Genomic DNA, 26,252 nt, shown 5'->3' with positions numbered 1-26,252 from the left:
TGCCACAGACTGTGCCGCTAGCTGCCACAGCACTCCTGTGGCATCTAGTAGCACTCCTGTGGCATCTAGTGGCACTCCTGTGGCAGTTAGTGGTCTGACACTGACATAAATGGAGTAAATGTTAAAACATTTTCACAATTGTATTTTTTTATATTTTGGGGGAGCATTTTATGTCTTTATTGTAGGTACTATGTAGATATGACAGGAAAAAATAAAGGGAGAGAGAGATGGGGAGTGCAACAAAGGTTGTGGCATGCATCTTTACCAGTCAGCTACCAGAGTGCGCTGTTATTTTTCATTGAACATTTTAATATTTACACCACTTAACTACATCAGTGACAAGTTTGTAATTAAAATGTGAAAACATGTTGCCGACTTTTTTATTTGACCACAATTTCAGTCTTGCAATAAAAAACAGAGGATTAGTAAAGAGTGTATTTTTGTTCCTTTTTATTTCAAAACAGGCAAAAATATGAAAAATAAATGAAAAACAAAAAAAGTAGAACGCAGTTGCTCACGAGCCATGCTAAAACAGACATACAGCTGCCGACAGAGTGCCTCAGGCTGCCACTGCAGTGTCACAGGCTGCCACTGAGGTGCCACTACCTGCCAGTTCCACTAGGAGGATCCTGGCCTTTTCACTGGCACATTAAATTGCCGATGCCAAAATGCATTGCCCTTTGAATAAAGAGACCCAATATATCATCACTATGAAATGCAATTGATATGAATAATATGAATAATTCAAACTGAACTGAGGATTGTATTGCCACTTTGCATATTGAATTGCCAATTGCAAAATGCATTTTCAAACTGCATGACCAAATCGCACATTGAATTGTAAATTGCAAAATACATTGCCATTTGAAGAAAGAGGCCAAAAAACTTCTATAAAAGCGAACAGTGAATACATCTAAATCAAATTATTCTCAGTAGAAAGTCTGAATAAATTTGAGGCATTTTTGAAGAATACAAAGTAGAAAGAAAAACACTTCGAGGACAAAGTTCCTACTCATTTTTCATTTTTAGACATTCTAGCAGCATGGCTCTATTCATGGCAATGTCAGTCCAGACTGAAATATCTCAGCAATTATTGGATGGATTGCCGTGACATTTTATACAGACATTCATAGTCCCCAGAGGATGAGACTTTATTACTTTGATGATCCCGACTTTTCCTCTAGTGCCACCATAAGGTTGACATTTGTGGTTTTAAGTGAAAGGTCTCGACAACTATTGATTGAAGTACAGCCTCCCAGAGCTGCTGGCATGGCTGTAAACTCTATACTTATGCAGAGTGATTTAAAATGAACAAGCTAGTTGAAACCTGATCCTTAACATTTTACAGATACGTTAAAGCTTTAAAGCATAGATAAACCTACACTATATGGTGTTCTGTGGAGAAAATTTGCTGTAACTCTCACTTGTATACACTTTAGAATACAGTATTTCCACAGTTAGTTAACATAAATTAAATCATATTCATCTCCAATTTCTGATGTTAATAAATTGTACTTTTTTATTTTCTATTACTGATTCGTGAGGTATTTCTATCCATTTTTGATTTAGTATGCACTCTTTTTTTATTAAGGGATGATTCATAATTTTCCATTTGAAAGTCATGACTTTTCTTTTTCAATAATCTTTATTAATACAGACAGTAATATACCTTGTGGAAACATAGGGAACAGGGAAAAAGATGATAAAAGAAAAAAATTGTAAAGTGTATTGTTTGACATAGTAATAAGGTCAGAAAAGTTTGGCTCATGGCTTGATAATACTGCTTTATGAATATAAATTGAGGTTAAGAGAATAAAGAAGTTAAACTGAGAGCACACATTGCTGTCATCTTCACTGGATTCAAACTGCGTTTTTTCAAATTAATGAAATTCGAGGGTAGATAAGATCAGCATTAAATCGCGACAGTTCCCTCCAGTTTTTTATGAAGTCAGGACTATTTGTTTCTCCTCGTTTTCTAATCTTTGTCTCCTAATTTCCTGGATTTGTGACGGTCACTGGGTTGATGTCTGTGTGGATTAGATGCGCTGTAGCTCGGCCCCCCCTCTACCGTCTCTGAGCTTGGTATGATCCTCGCTCAAGAAGTGCCTCCAATTCTCCGTCTGAAGGGCTAATTTATTTCTAGTCAGAAAGTATCGCAGCGAGCTCAAGTCCTGACTCCCGGTGTCTCTAGCAAAGAGGATCTGAAAGAGCGCAAAGCTGGACCCGTACATAATGACCATGTATAAGGGGAAGCGTCGCAATCATCGATGTAAGTTTGCACAGCATCATTAGAGCTTCATGTCATCATACACTGAGGACATTTTCTTTATGCTGATGTCGCTCTGTTGTTTGCAGAAGATAGAAGTTGCAGATGTTAAGCCGTTATACATGCATGCAAAGACGCATCCGGATCGCCTTAAATCGGATGCAGGCCTATTTAAGTTGAATAATTTGCATGAAATGTGGTTTTACGCAGACACAGTTTCAGGGGTGACAAAGTTAAAGGCAAAACCAAATCCTGCCTGCCGGGCTGGCTGCAGCTTTTATCTTGTCTTTTTAAAAAAAAAAAAAAAAAATTAATCTTTGCACTGGTCACCTTACCTGACCAGTAGGAAGCCCAGAAACCTGCTGGTTGATCATTTTTGCATCAAGATATCAGTTTGAAAAGCCATCCTTGCACCTGCTCCGTTAAAATATATTCATTCTGTTGACTTTAGCATACATTACAATGAAATGTGTTGACTTATCAAGGCTATGTGTTAGCTATTAATAATGAATTTCAGGTACACTTCACATTCAGGCATGATGTATTACTTACTTACGTTTAAATTCTAGTTTCATATGACATTTGTCCTGCTGGTGCTTTATACACACACACACACACACACACACACACACACACACACACACACACACAGCAGGTTTCTTCTACAGTGAACACAGTATGATCCCAGATTACTTCACTTATGTGGTGGCGAGATAAGTAAAAGGTTTGTGCTGTCTAAACTCAGTTTCTGTTCTAAATTGAGCACCACTAGTGATGTAACAGTAACAGTTGAATGGATTAGTTGATCAATTGATTAGTTGACAGATGATTGATTGAAGTCTTGTTATCTTTCAAGCAATAATGTTAACCATTACCTAGTTCAAGCTTCTTTATTGTGATTATTTGCTGCTTTTCTCAATCTTATTTGATAGTAAACTGAATATATTTGGGTTATGGACCATAAGTGAGACAAAACAATTGATTTGAAGACGTTACCTTGGTATTCAGGTCATTTTGACTGTGAAAAATTGTGATTCATTCCATAGACCAAGTGATGTAATGATTGATTCACCAAGCAAATAATAAGCAGATTAATTGATAATGACCGTAATTCAGTTGCAGGACTATAACAGTATATATTGACGGTATCCAAATGAATGCAAACCTGTTTATTGCATGTTCAGCTAATTAAAGCTAGAGCTGCAATGATTAATCGATTAGTTACCAACTTATTAAATTAAAGTTGCCAACTTTTTTGATAATCGATTAATCGTTTTGAGTAATTTTTTAAGAAAAAAAAATGTCCAAATTCTCTGATTCCAGTTCCTCAAATGTGACTATTTTCTGGTATCTTTAGTCTTCTATGACAGTAAACTGATTATCTTTGGGTTGTGGGCAGACAAAACAAGACATCTGAAGACGTCACCTTGGGCTTTGGGAAACAGTGATCCGAATTTTTCACCATTTTCTGACATTTTATAGAGCAAACAACTAATCGGTTAATCGACAAGATAATCAACAAATTAATCGATAAAGAAAATAATCATTAGTTGCAACCCTAATTAAAGGGCAGATACACTAAATATGCCACTGAGCAATACTGCTTAACTGTTTCCTGCTTTCCTCAAATAAAAAAAAGTCAGAAAAATGCAAAGATAATAGCTCTCTTAACAATTCAAGTGTGTAAACACATTGCTAATTACCAGTTAGCTAATGTGCTGTTGGCTCAGTACATTTCACACTCAGATACCATGACTTCCCTCCCTGTTTGTTTACAGGTTTTGAAGTACTGATTTGTGGTAGATATGCTGTGTTTAGAAAAGACAACTTGATTATTTTCTTTCCTCAACAGAAATGCAAAGATATATTGTGCACTGCACAGGCTACAAATAGACTGCACTGCATAACTTTCTGGATGTACATCTTGTTTAAAAACAAGGTGGGAGGGAACCCAAATTTGGACACAGAGCACAGAACAGTCAGTGTCAAGAGATGACAAGAGCAGGCAAAAAAATCCAGGAGCTCTCGAGCAAAAGAGCGAGGGAGATGGTGGAAAAGCCAAGGAATCTGTGCCAGTAGGCTGAAAATGGTGGAGTAGTGAGCTTGTTTAAGAGGTTGTTCTGAACTTTATCTGTCAGGTATTAGGTCAGAAAGACTGCAAGAGACTGCCAGTGGTTACAGGTCCAAGCCCCTGTGTTTAAGAAACAGTAGTAGTAGTAGTGTAGTGCTATGTTTGAGTTTGATTTATGTGGACAGCAGACAGTAAATCTGTTGACGTCGATGTGTTTATTACAAACTCTCAGGTTTTATTATAGACTGATATACTGATCACTTTAAGCACCTTGGACAGCTCCTGCTCGTGCACAGCAACTTCATCGGGTCTCGGCAGGAATGGAAACTCCTACAATTGCAGATTCAGAGGCTTGTTGGGTGCAAGCACGAGCATTTTAAGTGCTGGAGGAGTGATGATTATTTTTGTTGTGGGACAGTTCTGCCATCAGTTAGTGTAGGGTTGGGAAAAACTTCTTCCAGCAGCATATAAAGATATACAGACACAGTAGTGCAGATTCAGCAACGTTAGAACGATAGATGAGTGAGCGACACACAACTGTAAAGAGGTTTGTGTAGGTGTAACGTTTGGAAAGAGTTAGTTTGAGACTATGGTGATTTATTATTTATTTCCAAAAGCTTAGTTCTGTAATGGTGCTGCATAGATGTGATACAAATGTTAAGGCTTTTATTAATAGTAATTGTGTATTATATAAAAGCTAATAAATTAGCAAGGAAGGCTGTTATATTGATATAAATGTGCCGTGTAAAACTCATCCCTGTTCAGTAACTAATGAGGATCTTTTTGCTTTGCTCTTTATCAAAAGGTGAATATGCACCTTGTTCCCATGTGCGTATCTTTATGGCATTATTGTGATTCATTTAATTAGGAAAAGAGAACCTCTCTGCCTCTTTCTTGTGAGTCTGAGCATTTGAGTATTTGAGTTGAAGGCAGTGTGCGAAATACGGGGGATCCCAGGGGGTCTCAGACTCCCTAATTTACAGCTGGGACCCTTTGAAAATCACAAATCAAAAATTCACCTGATTTTTTTCTATTCATCCACACAACAAGGTTTATTTTTATGTAACTTTTGAAATCTTTTATCATTTTTAAAATAACACCTTAAAGATATATTGTAACCACAGCATTTATGGCATTTAAATGCAATTAGAGTGTAATTTACAGGGCGTCCACTGTGGTTCGCTGTCGCACAACACAAACTACCATTTAAAAGGCTGCTAAAGTTGTAAGCTACTACACAATCGCTTTTTGTTATTCGCGCCAGTGTTACGTTGGCTCACAATGTCAAAGAAGAAACAAAGCGTTCTATTACCAAATTTTGGTGTCACCGCCAAAAAGTTAAGAAACGGAACGGAAAATGAAGATGGCTGTGAACAGGCAGCTAATGAAGATCATGCTAGTGCCTCAGCTGCTAGCTTGGATATGATACCATTGCTGCTCCCACAGTAGGGCCTGCCCGAGCCAGAGAGCAGCACCAATGGGGAAGATGCTATGGCAGATGCGGTTGATGGTGTCCGTCGCTGTAGTGACCTGCTCGGGTTGGACACAAAAACAAATGGAAGAATGGAAGATGTGCAATGCCTGACTTGTCAAAGGTGGAAAGCTAGGTTGTTTTGTCTGCAGGGAAGCTAAAAGTTTGCTGCCTCTGAGAAGTAATCAGGAGTACACCTGGCAGAACAATCTATAAATGGAGATGTTTGTACACCAGATGCTAGGCGGCAATGAAAAAAAATACAAGCACAAAATAGCAAAGTTTTGCTCATGAAAGAGCTGTGGAAATTGCCAGCAAGGCAACAAAACGCCCTGCCCAATCAAGTTGTGGATATGCAACCCAGCTCAATTAAAAAGACTGCTATTGCATTCAGAACGGCATACACCATTGTAAAGGAAAGAAAGTCATTCAGAAAGCTCATGCCCCTTATCAAGATGCAGGAGCTAAATGGCACTGATGTTGGCAATGTTGACAAATCTGACAAAGCTTGTACAGAGATAAATGAGCACATTGTTCACGAAATGTGGCACAAATTTGTTGACAACATTAAAAAGATTGAGCCTCTGTTAAGCTAAACTGATGCGCCAGATGGTTTGTTACACAGAACCATCTGAAAAGTCGTCCATGGAAACTGTTTGGAAAAAGGCAGGCACTTTCAAAAAATATTTTGCAGGTGATTGGATGAACCATCTGTCTATCACCGTCTTACCTTGCGAGACAGCTGGACTCGTGAGAGCACAAGATCATGCACGAATCCTCATAGGTCACTAGCGCATAACTTGAAGCCTGACAAGGTGGATTCTCGCGTGATCTTGTGAATCCGGCTGCATCACAAGGTAACCGTTAAGCATCACAGTAGATGAAAGCATTGTTCACAGCCATACCTATATGATCATTTATGTACGCTGTGATGTAACAGGTGAGGTTGATTTTGATAATGTGTTCCTTGACATGGTGGAACTGAAAGAAGGCCCCGACGCCAGCTTAATCTACAGTGCTTTTCAAGTCTTCATAGGGCAGGATTTGACGACTTCTTGAGGAGAAATCTTATCAGAATCAACAGTAAAATCCACTGGACTGATAACCAGACTCCAAAAGGACTTCCCCGGTGTTCAGTCTGTACACTGCCGTGCACACCGGCTTGAGCTTGCAGTGAAAGATTCGCTCAAAGAAGTAGTTGGCTGCAATAACTTTGAATTTTTCATCCCAAAGCTGTACTCAGTCTATCATCTGTCAACAAGGAATGGAAGATTACTGCAGGAATCTTCTTGCACTGGTATTCACTTTAAAACAGCCAGCAAGGACATGTCTTGCAGTGATGTTGAGAAACAGAAATACGAAGGCCTGTGGAAGCACCTGACGAACTCGGGGTTTGTAGAAGATTTGGCCTTGATGAGAGATGTCCTTCGTGAGTTAAAGAGCTTGTCTCTTAAACTTAAAAAGGCACATTAATTAATATGTTTGATGTCTGTGCTGCTTCTTTCTGCATATTTAAAAAGTCCAATAAATGTGAACTAATTCATATACTAAATAAAAGTCTTTTATTTATCTTGAGGAAAAAAAATTAAAAAGTCCTTAAACAATCCTTATATCAGAACAAATTAACGAATAGACCAATAAAAACCACAACCGTGCATGTTCTTGTATAGTTAGATCGATAGTGGCTGATGTATACCTATATTCTGTTATGGAAGTACCGCCCATGGCACCAGGACCCCCCAGTTGTCACAGGGTATTTCGCACACTGAAGGCCATAAATATTTAAGATTTTGCAGCTCAGGAGTCTTTGGAGATCAAATGGGGTTCCAGCCCTCTGCATCACCGGGATTTGTTTTCTGCGCATGTGAGTGTACCTTATATGTTCTTCTGTGTACAGTATGTGACTGCTATGTGTTTTCACATCTTCAGGCTAGGGAGACTGTGAGGCTCGAGACGTGCTAATCAAAATGAATCACACAAGAAACCTCCTTTAGACAATCACTCTTTAGATTTTTCTCTGCAGATTTTGTTCCAAATGTCTGGGTTTAAGTAGTTCTTGTTTCAGTTGCAATTTCTGTCTTGATAGAAGGGCTGCAGCGCATGACAAATAAATGTGTCTTTCTGTGCTGCAGATGTTAGTTTGTGGCTGTATGTGTGTGCTGTGCTGCTTATTGTGTGGAACGAGGGAGGGATGGAGGGGGAATGAGGGGGCCACAAGAGGCAGGCTGCTAGATCTTCTGTCAGATGTCCTCCATGTATGTGAAGCCATGTGTCAAGGGCAGTTGTGTTTGTGTGTATGTTTGTGTGTGTGTGCGTCTAAGAGTGTTTTTTTCTGCCTTGCAGACTACACTTCTTTTCAGCTTAGCTCCATTTTGTCCAAAATTTCAGTTTGCATGTCCATGGGAAGGAATACAAATCATGCATAACACAATCCTTGGTGGAGCTGTTAGTCGGCTGCTCTACTTCTCTTGAATAAATCACAAGCAATTACAGAATATAATCTGTTCCAGATACTTTAGTTACCACCTAAGATGCAGTTGCTAAAATTAAAAAATTCACAAGCTATGCCTCCGCACTTTTTTGACAGTGTCAAGCATCGACATCCCACTCCACTGTGTACTGGAAGTGTGATTTTATCTGTCAGAAAGGACCTAATGAGTTTCCTATATCGATGATGAAATAATGTGACAGAGCTGTCACAAGATGTCGCTCCCCCAGAGTCCTCGTCTCTCCCACCAGCAGCTCCACTCGCGTTTAGGGGAGCAAAGGCTGTTTGGACTGTTGCCAGGGGAATCGCCAATCAGTGTGACATAAAGACAAGCGTTCAGTGACACACACACTGACATCTGCACACGTACGAGCGCTGACGCACTGAGACAACACTCACAAGTACATGACACCTTATTATCAACATTCCTGTGAGCAACAAGGTTTAGGGAGGAGAAATGTTGCAAAATGGCAGATTCTTTTTTTTTTTTTTGTTCTTATCATGAAGAAGCAGAATATTTAGAGCAACAGGCTTTGGTGAAAGGCATGTATTAATATTGGATCTAATGTGCACAGTTGACAGATGCGACCGCAGCAGTGTACCAGTCTGCAGAATGGTGAAATTAATGTCTGTCAAGTGTCACGGCAAGCACACTGAAATAATTAGAGAACTCGTAACATATTGCTCTCTTTCTCTCTCTCTGTCTCTCCTCCTATCACAGCGCTTGTCTCTCACATTCACACTCACACACCTATGCAGGGAACATGGGTTTTGAATGGCAAGTACAAGATTACATCAGATTTTCATGCATATAGGGCAGCAATATGCCTGTCAAATTTCTCTCAATCAGTAATTCTCTTTATTTCCTGGTTAAAATGAAATATAAATGTCTTAGTGGGAATCATAAAGCAGCATGATGTAAGAACAACTCAAAGATTTCTGTTGTAGGTTCCATACCAAAGAGCCAATAAGGGCCTAATTTTAGCAGTGAGGAAAGTCGTTGGCTATAACCTGATTATCAACGGTTGTCATGATTGTTTCTTAGCACAGAGTATCAGAGGAAAACACTTGTTCTAAATGCATATGTGTTTGCAACCAACTGCTTGGTGTTTGTTTTCCGCTGAATGCCTCGCTCCCCACCGTTAAGCTCAGCGGCAGTTCCCTCGCCGGGTCATGTTCATCCGTCCAACCGCCCGAATCGTCCGCTTTTTGAAGTGCATCATTGTTGACTCATGTGAGACAGCTCACTGGCTTTTACAGGTCACACAGAGGGATGTGATCTCAAACGGATGCCATGCTTTTATCTGTTCTGCCGGTGCCTGAAGGGGCTGAGGATTATGTGCTGATCCCCTTGGACTTTGGTCCATGCATCCGCAGAGAAGCACTGAGGCAAGGCAGCAGACTGAAAGTCACACTTCAGTGTTTACAGAGGGTGCAATGCTCCAGTTTTGTAATGGGATGTTCACTGAGATGTTGTAGTCATGTATAATAAAATGGGTGCTTAGTGAACTCTGGTCTGTATTATAGAGTGGCAGGATGGGAGAGTGGCTGTGATTTTTTGAGGCACTGATCATCGTTTTATAGCCAGGGGAGAAGATGAATTTGGGAAATTCCTACAGCACAGAAATAAGGCTGAAATGATTAGTCGATTAATTGGTGAATCATCAGAAAATGAATCTGCCACAATTTCAAAAATGCAGTGGTTGGAGCCTCTAAAATTGCTGTTTTTGTAGTTTTCTTATATATTAAACTTTAAGTTTTGGACAGTTACTCGGACAAAACAAGCAATTTAAACACGTCAATTTGGGCTTTGGGACAACAAATCTACAAAGTAAAAGAATTTTTAAGGTTTCTTACTTTTTAGTTCTGAAACAGTTAGTTAATTAATAATAAATTAGCTAATCAATAGTTAATAATAATAATAATAATAATAATAATAGTTAATCAATTAGCCAGTTTAGAGAAAACTTCCCAACAACAGTTCTGATAATTAATTATCAGCTTCTCTAATGTGAGGATTTGCTGCTTTTCACTATTTTAGATTAATGCAAATTAAACATCTTTGGGTCTTTTGTTCCAACAAACAAATATTTTGATGATGTCACCTTGGGGTCTGGGAACATGTGATTGGCATTTTTCACATTATATTTATATTTTATTGATGGTTTTATAGGTTAAACATTTAGATAAATTAATCAAAGTAATCAAACATGAAAGTAATATTTGCAGTGTGGCGTTTCTAGTTATTACAGGGTATTTTTGTGGGACTAAAACCAGTTGTGTATTCTCTGCATTTAGTGAAGCAAACCTGGAGATCAAATCTTTGAAATATTTGTGTATAATCATGTCACAAAGTTATGATTCTTTCAATAAAAGATGCAACCTTGGTCACGGATGCCATGCGGATGCCAGGACACATTCTTGTTGTCTTAAAGAAAGGAGAAAGGATTTCTGGATGAAGCTTGTGTCACCTTGAAAGTTGTGAAAGTGCAGGTTTTTCTGTGATTTCTGGAATGCTAAGTGTGAATCATGATGAAACCAAGAAATAATGTAATTTTTCCTTTGACTGTGCTTCTGATAACATAGTAGAGTATGGGTAAGGGATATGCAAATTTTCTATGACAATATATGTATTTTTATATCACAGAATGTATATATACTGTATATTGATATACAATTGTGGAGAATGAATTTAGAAACTGTTAATGGATAAAATAACCAGACATTAATGTCTGTTTTTTGGCAAATCCATCAAATTAAATATTTATGCCAAAAAATGACATGTAGGTCGACCAATTTGGAGCATCTCATGGTTCATATCACCCAACCTTAAGTTAGAGTCAGTGACATGAAATAACCCATATAATGAATTTTAAAAGTGGTTCCTAATGTGATGCAGAGAAATACGATGTGTAAATCAAAATTTTGAATTCAATCAGAGAAATGTAGAGAGCCACATCACCTCACCTTGAACTTTGATGCATGGCTCTCCTGAACAGCCCCGTTTGATGTTTCATCTTCAAAGGTTCCTAGAACAGCACCTTTGATATGCAGATAGTCCCCTCCCGTCTCCTTGCCACTCTTTTTCCCTGTAATTAAACAACAGCCGTCCACGGCGTTTCCCTGCTGAGACTCTCCTCTTGTGGAGAAGTGTCAGTAAACAAGCTGTTTTTCTGCAGGTGCTGAAAATGTCCCAGCGCTTGATAAAGGAAAAGGTAAATGGTTATTTCAGTGTGAAGGGACCAAAGCATCTGTGACCTTGATTGAGGGCTTAGCAGGCACAGAAAAAGTAAGAACAAGGCTAACGTCTGAAAGTGAAGCGAATGAAATGTGAGGTCTGATTCAGTATAGAGCAGGAGCTTTTTTTTTTTTCTTTTTTTGAAAATCAAAACCTGTCCAGCACAGTAAGGATCCACTGTGAATGGCATTTTTGACTGTAATTCACACTGAGATTTTGGGGAAGTCTGTCAATTAAGTTTTATGATACCCAAACCAGTCAAGCACTTGCCTGCAGGTCATGATACAAGATGGCCGCGATAGCTTGAGCATCTCTGACAGGTCCCATGTGGCATTCATGTGGTGTCAGAATAATTGGAAAAATGATGTTTCCAACTGGGAAATACAACACATCTTTGTAGCATCCATGTTGTTTCCACATTATGATGCAAAAGCTCATGAACACACCGAAGTCGGAAGAATGACTTCCCAACTCGGGAAATGGGACCATCTGAGTAGCATGTGAATGCAGCATCAGTCTGCTTCCCTAATTTGGGCCTGTTCTAATTGTTTTCATCAACTCATCTACATCTACTTCGAAGTATAAAAGTTTGATTTTTCTCCTCGCTATAGATCAAGCCGAGGTTTACCTATAAACAATCTGCCAGTCATCGAAAGGGCTCACCGCTCTCCCACCTTCAACTCCAGCTCTAGGTCTGCTCCTAGACCTATCCTGGTCAAGTTCTCACATCTCCAAGACAAAGTGAGGATTTTATGTCTGGCCTAGGAGAGAAGGGAGCTCACCTACATGGGTGCTCAAGTCCATATTTATTCTGACTGCAGTGGTAGTTTGATCAAGAAAAGTTTGATGCTGTCAAAAAGAATCTCCATGCCGTTGATATCAGACACTCTCTGCTGGATCTTTGTACGCTGAGATTGATGGTGGAGGGAAACCCATAACCGTTCTGCTGTTCCGAGGAAGCTCAACTCTTTTTCCATGACCTCTCCTTCTCTTACCCATGACAGTATTGTGAGCAGAGCATCCTGCAAGTTGCCAACCTATTAATTTTTTTTGCTTGACTGATATATTTTAGTTATTTTCTCCTGGATCACATCATGTAACTGGAACATTGACTTCATTATGTCAGTAACTTCAGTTTACTTCTCTCTGTTCTGTTTGCAAACAAAACTTTATTTTGGTTAGCCTATTAAGGGATAATGCCATAATATGACGCCAGTGGCATCAGCTCCAGTCAAGACTCTTGTAATGATGCAATGTCGTCAACTAAATCTGCTAACGGTTTAAAGGTTATTCATATTTATATTAGGAGCCTGGTTTCAAAAATCGATCTCCTTAGAACCAGGGTTACTCTTTACACACCCAATATTATCACTATATCTGAGACATGGCTACATAGTAAAATCACTGATGATAAAATTAAAATTGATCATTTTGTTCTGTATAGAGCTGATAGCGCTTCTAGAGGAGTTGGGGTGGCCACATATATTGCTGCAAATCTTGTTTCTGAGTGTGTCACTCCTAATGAAGAGCCACTTAATTTTGAGTGTCTTTTCAATAACATTGTTCTTCATGATAACAAATTTAACTATTGGCAACATTTATAGGCCTCCCTCTGCTCCAACTCACTCTACAAAATATATTTTGTCAACTATTAATTCTCTCGAGAGGCATAATAAAATGATTATCTTGGGTGACTTCAATAGCAACTGGCTTGATTGTTCCTCCTCCAATGATGGAAATATATTTGGTAGTGTAAACCTCCTTCGGTTAATTAATGAACCTACTAGAGTGGATTATCAATTTTCATCTTTTTTGGATTTGATAGTTGTCACTAGTCCTGAAAGGATAATTAAATCTGGTGTTATGTCAGATTGTTTAAGCGGTCACTCTATTATATTTTGTGTGTGGAAAATTAAGATTCCAAGTTCTCCTCCTACATATATTAGACTGAGACAATGCAAGAATATTAATGTAGATTGTTATATTCAAGACCTAACTTCTATTAACTGGGACAGATTGGATAGATTTCACTTAATTCCTTTTGTTGATTATGAATGGAAGTCTCTTTCTGAAGTTACTAACATAATTGATGAACATGCTCCCATGAAAACAATTAGAGTTTAAGGAGGACATATACCCTGGATCAACTCACATCTTATCAGCCTTTTCAAACAAAGGGATAAAACCTGGGCCAAATATTGCTCGTCTAAAGATTATGCTGATTGGGAAACCTCCAGATACTTTAGGAATTTATGTAAGACCAAAACAAGGAATGCAAAATCCAACTACTATAAAGATAGCTTTTCTCAGGATTTTCAAAACCCTAGACAGTTTTGGAATCCATTGAATCATATTCTCAATAAAATTAACAAAAGCTGCATAAACCAGATATGAATTAATAATGAAATTATTTCTGATCCTTCACTTATTTCCAAAGCTTTTAATCAGCATTTTTTTGTCTATTTGTGGTTCCCAACACTTTAATTCCTATGATACGGCTGGTTCCTCAAACTTTATTACTATTAATGGTTCATTTTCCGTTAGAAAAATCTTGCCAACTGATGTTTTTCATGATTTATATGAGTTAAAAGAAAGCGGTAGCGCTGGTCCAGACAGCTTGGAAGCCAAATTTGTTAAACTTGCTGCTCATGTATTAATGTATCCCCTTGCAGATTTATTTAACTTATCTACTTGTTCAATTCCCTCCGTATGGAAATGTGCCAGAGTTACCCCTCTTCTCAAAGGTGGAAACCCATCCAGTGTGAATAACTATCAACCAATTTCTATTATTTGCACTATTGCACTATTTTTTTTTTTTTTAAATCAAAACCTGTCCAACACAGTAAGGATCCACTGTGAATGGCATTTTTGACTGTAATTCACACTGAGATTTTGAGGAAGTCTGTCAATTAAGTTTTATGATGCCCAAACCAGCCAGGGCCTTGCCTGCAGGTAGTGATACAAGATGGCTGCGATAGCTTGAGAATCTCTGACAGGTCCCATGAGGCATTCATGTGGTGTCAGAATAATTGGAAAAATGATGTTTCCAACTGGGAAAATTCACGTGAATGCCCCCTCAAGTTGGAACAATGACTCAGAAAGTAGGCGAAAATTTTGGTACATGACTTGCCAAAAGTTGACGTCATATACGCAGAAACATGGCAGATGAAAGTAAAAGTTTGGTTGATTGCAAAAAACTTCTTACAAGTTCATGTATTCCATATCAATTTTTTGCTCACATGTAATTTGTGATATGGTATTAGGATGTAACCACTGGTCGCTGTCCACATAGAGTGACCTAGATTAGTTAGAAAAGTTATGTAATAGCATTAACCCTGATAACAAGTCAGGTAAAGCAATACTTTAGTGGTTTTAGGGAATGTACTGGTTCAGTAACAAGTCTGAGACAAAATACAACACATCTTTGTTGCATCCATGTTGTTTCCACATTACGATGCAAAAGCTCATGACACACAAGTCGGAAGAATTACTTCCCAATTGATAAAATCTTTGAGAAAGTTATTTTTACTCAATTATCAGAGTGCATCAGTTTGTCTGCATCCCTCAGGATTTAGACCTAACTTTTCCACCGCGACGTTTCTTCAAAAAATTCACTAATGACATGTTCTCCTCCTTTGATAAAGGCCAACTCACAGGTGCGATTTCTATCGATCTTCCCAAGGCTTTTGATATGGTTGATCACTATTTCCTCTTTGATAAGCTCTATTCTATTGGTTTAACTCAAAATGCTCGCTTCTGCTGCCTGTCTTCATAATAGATAACAGTATGTTGTCTTTCAGGGTTCTTAGTCCGGCTATTTAATTGTTGAAAAGGCTGTTCCACAAGGTTCCACACTGGGACCGCTTCTTTTTTTTATTTTTATTAATGACTTATCTCATATAGGCTCAAATTGTTTTGCTCATCTTTATGCTGATGACACTATTATTAACACTTCTAACTCTGACATACTACAAATCCAGAATTCTTCATAGATTGATTTTAACTCAGTCCAAGACTGGTTTTATTACGACAAACTTGTATAACATAAGAAGTCCTGCAGCATATTGTCTGGTACACAATACAGTTGTTCAATTCAACTTCAAATGTGTTTACTTCAATTGTCCTTCCTATTTGAAATGCTTTTGGTTCTATCAGACATATGCAATATTCTTTTTTTTTTTTGTCCCCAGAATTTTCAAGGAAGTTGGACGCAGGTCATTCAAAGTTCCATCTGACTGGAATAATCTTCCTCTTTTTCTGAGATCTATTACCTCTTTATTTTCTCATCTTAAAACAATCTGTTTATGCTTTCAATTTGTGTGTATTTACAATAAACTGAAAACGAACTGCATCAATTGCTCTTTATGCTGATGTAATTGATTTATTATCTGGGTCATTGTATCCAATTTTTCTTGTACAACAGCTGAGGGCTCGGGGTGTGGGTGGGAGAAGGCGAGTGAGCTGTCTGTATCAGTGTATTTGCAGTTTATGTTTGTTATATAATACTGTTTATTGTTTGTATTTGTTTTATAATTTTATATTTGTGTCTATAGGGCCCCCTTGAAAATGAGATGTTACATCTCAAGGGGCTATCCTTTCAATAAATTCAATTTAATGATGTACAATGTTGGTATTAGATGTCGCAATTCCTTCATTTCAGTCCTTCTGCTTTCCCTGTAGACCGGTCCAGCCTCACAATTCAGTGTGGAGTTCATGTCAAAGACAACCAAGTAGAAGCTTGTGCGAAAATTAATTTCCCACAACCCTACCCGTCCCTTCTGCACGTCCATCACCTGCTGATTCAGCTCCTTCACTCTGTTCTTGTCTCTTTCCTTACGTGTCTCCCGCTGTGGAACAATTTGCATTATTACTTTGTTCAATTAATTAAGACATTGGGGAGATTGGCGCCAGAGTTTCTCGTTCCATGAGGAGATGATCGGCAGATCCCTCTGCGTTGCTCTTTCTCCCACCCTCTCTCTCATTCTTCCTGTTTCTCCCTCTCTGCCTTTAATGTTTACCTCATCAAATAGACAGTTGGTGTTTTCGAAGAGAGGAGAATGAAATAAAAGAACACGCAAGTGAAAAAGTGACAAATGTAGAGCCATCAGCTCTGGTCTGTAGGGAATTTTCTTCTGTTTTTGGAAAAGAAAACACATTTCTCATTCCTTGAAGGTCTTTCACTGATATGTCTGAAAGGGAGTTTATTGCAGTCAGTCACCTGGTCGGTGTGCTGTACATCTGCGATATAACTCAAAAGGGAACGCCAAAGCTTTTTAGGTAATCAGGAAGACAAAAGACGCTTTGCACCTTGATGGTGACAAGGTTTTTTAGTGGTTGGCAAGACTGTCCCATAAATATCACAGGTTTGATCATATGACAGAGCTGGATGACTTAGCTTTTGTGATAAATTGTAATAAATCTATAACAGTTGCTGTTTTGTCATCAAATCCACATTACAACCAACAGTTGCAAAATGGGGGGGAGCCACTGGCTGCAGAGGTATTTTTCCCTACTGTTAATTCCTGTTTTAATTTTTTATTTTTTTTTGCAATATCATCAGTGTTCCTCAACATAGAAACGAGGGGGCTTTGGATATTGTAATATACGTTTATGTCATGGCCATCAGTTATATGCACTTATTTCATCTTAATTTCTGAGAAATCAGGTTTTTCCCATCAATTTGGTTTGGCTCTAAATACCACAATACCAATGAGTGGAAACACAAATCTCAAACTGTTTTTATGCTTGGCTGAGGTGGAAAACTTGATGTATCGTTAAAATCAAAATGTGGTAAAGTGTAATCGAAACAGATGAATAAATGGTGAATAAATCTTGACATACATGAAGTGTGACTTAAACGTCCACTAAACCTTCCATTCCACTGAGACAAAAAATAGCAGCAAACAAAAGCATCAGATCTGTGTGGAGTGAGGAATTGTAATGCTCCTCGAATTAATACATGAAACAAACAGAACTGTCATATATCCATCATGTTCTCTACATCACTTTTTACTATAGTTACCATATTTTTTTTACAATAGTTGAAGAATTGCTCAGAATTTACTCAGAATCCAAAAGTGAATTAATTTAAGCTGCAACTATGTTTTCTAAAATATTTATGATTAACTTCCACTCATCGTTAGCATCACATTTAACACACTTTTAAGGTCAGTGATTGGATGCTTTCCCTGGAAATACACCTTGGGAGTTGTAGTAATGTAGTACTTTTGATTTTTTTTTTCAAAGAGTCAGGCATTTTTTAACATAGTACATCGGGGAGAGTTCCTTTTTCAATTCAAGTCTGGGAAGAGCTTCAGTTGCCAGCCACCTAACATTGTCTATGCAGAAAATGAACAAGACTTTACTTCCAGATCCCTGAACACCCAAAATACTCTCGCACTTAGCAATTTTATTATATATTGATAGCCTCTGAAAATGTTCCAGTGGATAAAAAGCACCATTTGGTATCCCTATTGTTTCATTATTTAAGGTATTCTTTCAAAAATGAACTAGTTCTACTACAACAGCTAATAAAAAGCGATTTTTAATTTTTTTTTTTTAGGAGCATTGTGTCCTTTAAATCCCTACTTGCTTTTTTCAGTCTCTGTATTAGGAACCAGACATACAGTATTAAAGGGGATAACTGACACATCAATTGTTGTTTTTTTCAGTTGTAGCCGTGCTGCACCACAGCAGGTGTCCAAACAGGTCATTTGCAGCAGCAAAAATGTACAAAAAAGCAGCTGTGTTTTGATTGCGAGGTTAATGTTGAGGGAATTAGACATGGAGGAAAGGTAGTTTGACATGCAAATTACTGCTTTTGTTGTTTTTTGGCCATATTGTTGATGTTATTTAAAACAAGGGCATCAGTCACTTTAAATGGATTTTGGTCTAAAACGGTATTGAGCATGTAATGCTTGACATATGTTAAAACAATATTCTTTATCACCACATTTAAAGAGAAGCCTGTGCAAAATGAGTTATTGAAAGCTGAGTGATTGTATTGTCATTATTCCAATAGGCTGGTGAGCACAGCATCTTGCAGAAGGAATATATTTTCAGGAATCTACCCTTCTGTCCATCTTCCAACTCTCTGCCCACACTAATACAAAGAGGTTCTTTGGCTGACCGAGACACAATCTCTCTGTCTCTCCCTCTTTCTGACCTTGTGGTGACCCCTGCTACCTGTGCCTGTTAGCTTTCCTCTGAAGCCTCAGGGTATTAGCTGGTTTCCCCTCCTCTGTGTGAGATAGGAAAAAAAACAAAAAATAGTAGACCATCTCTTTCAGGAAGACACAGAGAGAGCGAGAGAGATGGAGATGAGAAATGAAAGATTGCGGTCTGATTTGCTGTGGCTTCAGCAGGACCAGCGGGTTTTGTGTCTGCTCCAGTAGTTCATTCATATTCTTTCTAGGAATATGACGGTGTCTTCCTGTTCCCCCTATTCCCCTCTCCTTATGTTTTTGGGTCTTGTTGATTTTCACTGGAGCACTTTCTCATCCCAGCGATTCCCCTGCAATATGTTGCCATATGGCACAGTTTATAGCCTTGATTTATTCAAAGCCTCGACTTCCATTGCTCTGGTGTTATTCATCCCTTGCTAATGAAAGGAGGGGAAGAATAAGGCTTGCAAAGCTTTCGTTGGCGGCACAGGTGTCAAATAAAAGGGCCCCACAGGTCACCTTGTGAGTGCGTGTGCGAAGGAAGCGGAGGTGATAGAGGGAGAGAAAGTGAGTGGAATGGAGATAGAGAAAGAGACGTTGAGGGATAGGGCGAGACCGAGGGCAGAGCAGGAAGCATGAGCAAGAGTAGTCTGCGGGAGACAGAGATGTAAGGCAACAAATGAGACCAATAAAACACATGGGCAGGTTCCTCCAGGGAGTCACGGATCCTTGTTTTCTTGACAGAGTAACACAGGTCTGTCTTCAGTGATTACTTATGATCTGTGCCTCTGTCTTTCCAATGCAGTTTACCTCCAGAACCATCCCCTTCAATGATTCCTCAGCCAGTAACAGTGTTACCTTAAATATTTATTCATGCCTGGGTTGTTGTATGTTTCTGTATCTATAGACAGACAGACACCCGCCGTCTCAGAAAATAAGAGTCAAGCTCAAACATATCTATAAATAATTTCAGGGCTGCAAAATTCAAATTGCATCATATGTATGTTCACACAGCTGCAAGGGCGAGCCGTTTTTGTTCTAGTCGCTAGCCAGCTGTAGCAATGCAACAGACCCTTAACAACCCCTTTGTAAGTTGTTCAGCACCACGGGGAGCTCCAGCCGCTTCCCTCTCTGACCAAACTGCAGATTGAGCAAGCAGACAAACCAATGGCAAACAGAATAGCTGACACACGCTGAATAAACCAAACAGTTCTGGTCCCTGACTCAGGGTACAACATATTCATACCAAACTCAGTCCTCAGTGCTGCACAGATACAGTGTTCTGCTCAAAGCTGCATCGAGGATCCTTATTAGGGTGGCTTGTAATTATAATAGTAAGCCCCTAAGCCCCTTTTCATATATGTAGATGAACCAAGCTGAGACTTTGTGCGAAAACAAGGCAGTGAGTTTTGATGGTGGTTTGCAAAAACAGATTTTGCATCAAAGCTGCTGATGGCTAATATGCCTTTGATTTAAAACAACTTTTAGAAACCAAATGTTATAAGTAATCAGTATTCTGTATTTTTTTGTCAGGGTAGAAAACATTTGATCATGCTGAAACAAATAACAGAAAATTAATTGCACAACAATCTTGATGGATTAAACAGTAAAGTAATTTCACAAACGTTTGCTCATTTCAGCTTCTAAGATATAAAGTGTCGCTTTTCTCAGTTTGATATGATTGTAAATTAAATATCTTTGGATGTTTCATTAATGGTCTGACAAAACGAGCAATTTAAAGGTGGAATCTTGCAAACAAGGATACTGTGTTGGCATTTCACATTGTTTTCTAACATTATATAGACTAAATGATTAATCAGTTTGAAAAAGTAATTGACCAATTAAATTACAACTGAAAATATTAATGGGGTTTTACAGAAGGTTTTATATCAGAGGCAGTTAACCTTCCTTTGGATCATTAAATATAATATCAATAAAAGAAGAAGTGCTATTTACTCAGTAAATGCCATATACTGTGCCATATACATGTGTGTACAGAGTAGGTTTTGCCTGAATGTAAACAATAGAGTAGACATACAACAGCTAGTTATTGATTAGTCAATTGACAGAAATACAATTGGCATACTGACACACTAAAACCCAATGATATGTGCACACTTTAAAGTCTGGACCCCATGCTTCCTTGGGAAAATACCAAACACTGAAAAGACTAATATGCCTTGCTTATATGCAGTATTATTCAATCATGATCATTTTAAAATTACTTTTTTACAGCACTAGTATCTAAGAATAGAGCTAAAAGAATTAGTGGATTAATCAATGAGTCTGTCTTAAGAAAGTTAATAGGCGATAGGCAACTACTTTGATTTGATTCATCGTTATACAATAAAGTGCTATTCTCTAGTTCCAGCTTCTGAATTGTGAGAATTTCTTTATTTTCTTTTTGTTATGTGATTGTAAACTGGAAAAAAGTTAATTATCATAATAGGCTCAAGGAAAATTGGGCATTTTTCACTTTTTTCTTACATTTTTTTAGACCAAACGATTAATAATTGTTTCTTTCTGCCCTGCAGTGTAGAAAGTGTTTGGCTTAACAGAGTACTGTATATCAAGTCAAGTCAATTTTATTTATATAGCGCCAAATCACAGAACTGATCTCAGGGCAGTTTTCACACAGAGCAGGGACCCAACATTCCCCCATGAGCAAACACTTGGCGACAGCAGCAAGGGAAAAACTCCCCTTTAATATGAACCATATACTGTAGTAACTCTGTCAAAAAAAGAAGATCTGAGGTCTGGGATATTTTGATTGCTTGAGTTTTTGGATACCAGTTATACTTAGTTGGACAGTTGAGTTCTAATTAAATGTTTGATCTTCATGTGTCTCTAAGTAAACCATCAGATTAATGAGCAAAATCATAATTATCTCCTAAATCAGCATCACGGTCAATCCCAACGTGCTCCGTCAAGTATACTCACACACTCACTGACTCATTTGGCCATGCAGCTCTGCGTTAAAAAGTCTGTGTTCTAGCATGTCTAAGTAGGTAGTATACAAACAGACCAGGGTTTAATCCTATTTCTCATGAGAGCAGCCACTGGGAGAAGGAGGCAAGGGTTTGCCAGCAGCTTATTTTCACCCCAGTGCAATTCCACTCCCGGGGATTGGGGCGCTTCTACTTGTTTGGTGTTGGGGTGGGGAGGGCGGGCGCATAAATAATTTAAGCAAATGTGTATTGCTGGAAGGGACAAAATGATAGCGAGAAGATGGCTGCGTGCAAAAAAAAACAACAATTTGTCAAAAAGTGCTTTTAAAGTGATCCACTACCTATGAAGCACTTAGACTTTTACCCGGAGTGACTTCACCACGTCGAGTTTGGGCTGAGTGTCTCAAGGGCACCTTGTTGATTGATTGATGGCCTTTCTGACTAGCTTGGTTGCAAATGGGTTGTGTGACATCAAAGACAATATAAAAAGCAGATGATGGAATTCTGGTCAGTCTATGCAGAGATTATTTGTTTTTTCTCGCTTTTTGCCTCAAGTGATCCATTTTCTTCCGCCTCCTCTGTGTCGTTTATTCATCTTCTTTTATTTGTACTTCTCGTAACTGACCTCAGATAAGGATTTAATACTGAAGAAGGTGTTATTCTCATGCAGTTTGTTACTTTCGGGAATATAGCTTCATGTCTGCTATAACCATTAAGTTTATGGACTGATTTTCCTCCGCTTTTGAGTGTTTCACTTTGAGTCGGGGTGCTTATTTTGACCCACTGGCTCCTCTCCCAGAAGCCACTCAGTCTCTGCACAAAAATACGAGGACCTTGCAACACCCTTGGCATTGTACAGATAGCAATTTGAAAATTCTGCATCACTGACTGGCTTGGTCACAAAGCTGTACACCTGATGGTAACATTTTTTTTTTTTTAACACAAAGAACGAAGGACCATAAATCAAAGCTCCTCTTACATAGAGCTTTTGTTGGAGGAGGTTTTGCTTTATATGCTTATTCTTTTTCATTGTTTTTATGTTTTCAAGGATTCTCTCCTGCCTTGCAACAAGAATTTCATTGTTGTAATCTTTCCAGTGCACGGTAGCAACGTCTCCAGTCTTGCCATAGAAAATTGGCTCCCGCATTGCACCTTAACATTAGTGAATGTGTCCTAAAGTGCTGCAGCTTTGTGTGTTGCTTATTTAAATGAAAAGCCCAGTTTTTACAATGAAAATGACACAGAGCCTCTGGAGATTTTGAATTGATATTTTACTTTCTTTATCATGAAGTAGTACATTCATTCTCCCGTGTGTTCAGGCACTGAGGCATCGCTCTGTGTTGCGGTTTTCGAAGAAAGGAACGTAATGCGTATTGACTGAAATCCTATTCATGAATTGATTTAGTACAGTAGTTAAATCTAAAACACTTTACTTAAACCCCTATTTAGCATTTATAGTATATAAACACTTAACATGTTGTAATGGAGTTGTTAGCAGATATGAAGACATTTTAATTGTTTATCAATGTATGTACATGACAACACTACCTCTGTAACTGGTGTATAAACAGTTAATGAATGAGTGATAATACAGTATCATATAGCTGTATTATATTTAATGATATATGATTACTGACATGAACAGATCCTTACAAGGTGTTATTAAACATTAATTGATTGTTTATAGATGTGTCCCAAACTTATGAAGACACGTTGAACTTGATGATTCATTCTTGACCTTGGAAAAACAATTCTTAAGGTCCACTTACTGCACTAGATGTCTTGCAGGGCTTTTAGCCACATCTCTTGGTTTTCATCAGTCTATGCAGTTAATAAAATAATTATTATAAATATGAAATATTAAGACATTTTGTATTATTACAACTATTTAATTTTCTATTTATATGATTACAACTGTAGTATGTTGTCCTTCATTATCTGTTTATACAGTTACTTTACATGAGGAGTTTATTTTTTGACAAATACATTGAACACTTAAAAATGTCCTTATATCTGCCAACAACTACATTTTAATGTCTCATAGTGTGTTATAATCATCCGTTAAGTGTTTATTTACTGTCATAAATGCTAAATAGGGGAAGTAAAATGAAGTGTTATCAACAAATCTTTATTTACATGTATGCACAAATTTAGAGCTAGAATGACTGTTTATCTACAGAAAAGTAACAGAAAATCAGTAACTAATTTGATAACTGATTAATCACTTCAATAATTTTGAGGCAAAAATGTCAAGCATTTTCTGGTTTCAGATTCCCTTGTGTGAGGATTTCTCTGTTTTACATCACTGTCAATTGGATATCTTAAGGTTTTAGACTGTTGATCAGACGAAACACTGTGACGACGGCACCTTTTGATGAACATTTTCCACTGTTTTCTGACATGTTGTAGACCAAACAATTGATCAATTGACTGAGAAAATAATCTCCGGATTAATTGATAATAAGAATAATCGTTAGTTGTAGTCCTATATGATATATAAACGCTATTTGCTGAGGTTGAAAATGACTGACAAGTGATTTGTCTGTGTGTGTTTTTTCAGACATAAACATGGCAGGTGAGCCCAAGCCATACAGGCCTAAAGCAGGCTCCAAACGGCCGCTCTCAGCTGTTTACAGGTAAGATTTCTCCTTCTTTCCTTTTTACAACATGCTCTTCCTTCACATGCAAAGGTGCAGCTCTCGTGATACCCATTAATAATCTTCCACGTCCCATTGCTTCATCTGATGTAAATGTGACGTAACATTTAGAATACGAGGATTCCTATTATGGTTTTTTTTCCCTTCTCCTTCTTTTGAACCTTGAATTTCTAATTAAGTTTTTAATACACTCCACATAGCCCAGCCTTGACTGGAGTTGGTTTGGCACGGGCCCGTAAAGCTCAAAGGGGATGCTGTTGTATAAGCTTCATTAAGCATGACCCTGATTTTCTGTCCTGTACACATCTCCTGGTCACAAACAGATCAAAGCCGTGCTTGTTTACTGGAGTCTAATGTGACACAGGGGCAGACTTGCTTTTGTATTCACCAGGATACTTTTCTGTGATAGTTTGACTTTGGCAAAGTTTATATTCCCACTAATTTACTCTATTTTGAATTGTTAGTTTGTTGCATTACACGTCTTATTTTACTAATTTATCAGTTTGTGCATTGTGTTATTATAAACCCTCATTTGCATTTTATAGCTGCAGCTGAAAACAGCCAGGATGTAATATGGTAATTATGGAGCAGGAACAGGAGAGGCAAAAACCAACACTACACCACTCTAAATTGAAATAATAATACATTAATCCTAATTAAAATTCCTGTAAGAATAGCAGCATTTCAAAACAGCTCCTTCTTCGCCCCTCTCTTTTTATTTTATTTTTCTCTTTGAATTCTATATTAGTTACCATCCTGAGCCTCTACTTAACATTGATTTTCTTCTCCAGGTTCTAAGAAAAGATTTTTCTTACGTTCTCTTACTGTACTTCCCCTCTGCAAATGTTTTTTTTTTTCTTTGTTGATCTGTGGTCTTTGCATGCCAGTGTGGCTTAGGCTTACTGCTTAACCTGCGGTGTGCTTTAAGCATAAACTAGAGCGTGTCGGTTCAAGTCCAAACAGCTTGAGTTTGATCTGCTTACTTGATTTTGACAGATCTAAAATGGATCCAGATCCTTTTAATACAACCCATTGCTTTATTTTTTTTATCTGTCTCTCTCCATCCATCTCTGCCCTCCTGTCCCTTCTATCTCTCTCTCTGTCTTTCGCTCTCATAGTGGTTATGAATTTGATTACGAGTACTACAGGGATGATTTCTACAGCAGGTATGTATCATTCACACTATGTTATAAACATTTCAGATATAACCAGGGCACAATCGACTGTTACTGCGTCCTGCCCCTCTTGTACTGTCGCTACACCTGTCAAGCTTTCCATTCTCTCACGGCACACGTATGCAGTTTACAATGATAAAAGTGGCAGATTTACAGCTCAAAACTTACGTAGTAATATTTTAAACAATGGGGTCTTTATTTCAAACTGTTGTAGACAAAAGCAGCCTTCTCATATCTAGTCAGCAAGTGTGAATTTTTCCAGCCGAAATGACAATTGTCACTCAAATACTTAAACAGTGGTAGCCGGCTAGCTAATTAAGCTAACGTTAGCTCCATTACAGGTTTTTTTGTTTGTTTTTTTTTTAGGCTTTTTGATTACCATTGGTTGCCAGCTGACTTTTTAATGTTTCCACCTGACCTTTTACAAAACCCAATCTTGTAAAAGGTGTCTTAACTATTAACTTTATAGCTACATAAACACTATCATGCTAAAAAACAGAGGCTAAAACTGCATGTCCCATGCAAAATATCATCCTCACCAGTTGATGGTCCATGTAGAAGACATAGAAACAGCATTGTTCTATTAGGTAAACCTAGTTAGACCTAGTATAGAGAGCCAAAGTCATCACGTAATGTCTGGGCTGGTATGTGTTCCACTAGCTTCCATAACTTAATGCAATCTCTCATTCAGCGTTCCTTTTATCTGTCTTTCCTGGCGTTCCTGGGGTTTACTTTCCATATTCAAAGACAACTCAGCATCCACTACAGCACTTGC

The 26,252-nt window shown here is 38.1% G+C and overlaps 1 protein-coding gene across 2 annotated transcripts in view; it reads left to right on the top strand.

The window, feature by feature from the left end:
- Positions 1 to 26,252, top strand: part of LOC137173299 (RNA-binding Raly-like protein) — a 103,911-nt gene that overhangs the window by 63,705 nt on the left and 13,954 nt on the right. For both annotated transcript variants that reach the window (XM_067578061.1, XM_067578060.1), the window contains exons 3-4: positions 24,206 to 24,281; positions 25,421 to 25,468. In XM_067578061.1, the coding sequence (XP_067434162.1) occupies positions 24,206 to 24,281; positions 25,421 to 25,468 (124 nt within the window). The remainder of the gene's footprint in view (positions 1 to 24,205; positions 24,282 to 25,420; positions 25,469 to 26,252) is intronic.

Source organism: Thunnus thynnus, chromosome 21 (assembly GCF_963924715.1).
Source record: "Thunnus thynnus chromosome 21, fThuThy2.1, whole genome shotgun sequence".
Taxonomy (NCBI): domain Eukaryota; kingdom Metazoa; phylum Chordata; class Actinopteri; order Scombriformes; family Scombridae; genus Thunnus; species Thunnus thynnus.
The sequence above is the reverse complement of the archived record's forward strand: the minus strand, read 5'-3'. Positions and strand labels throughout refer to the sequence as shown.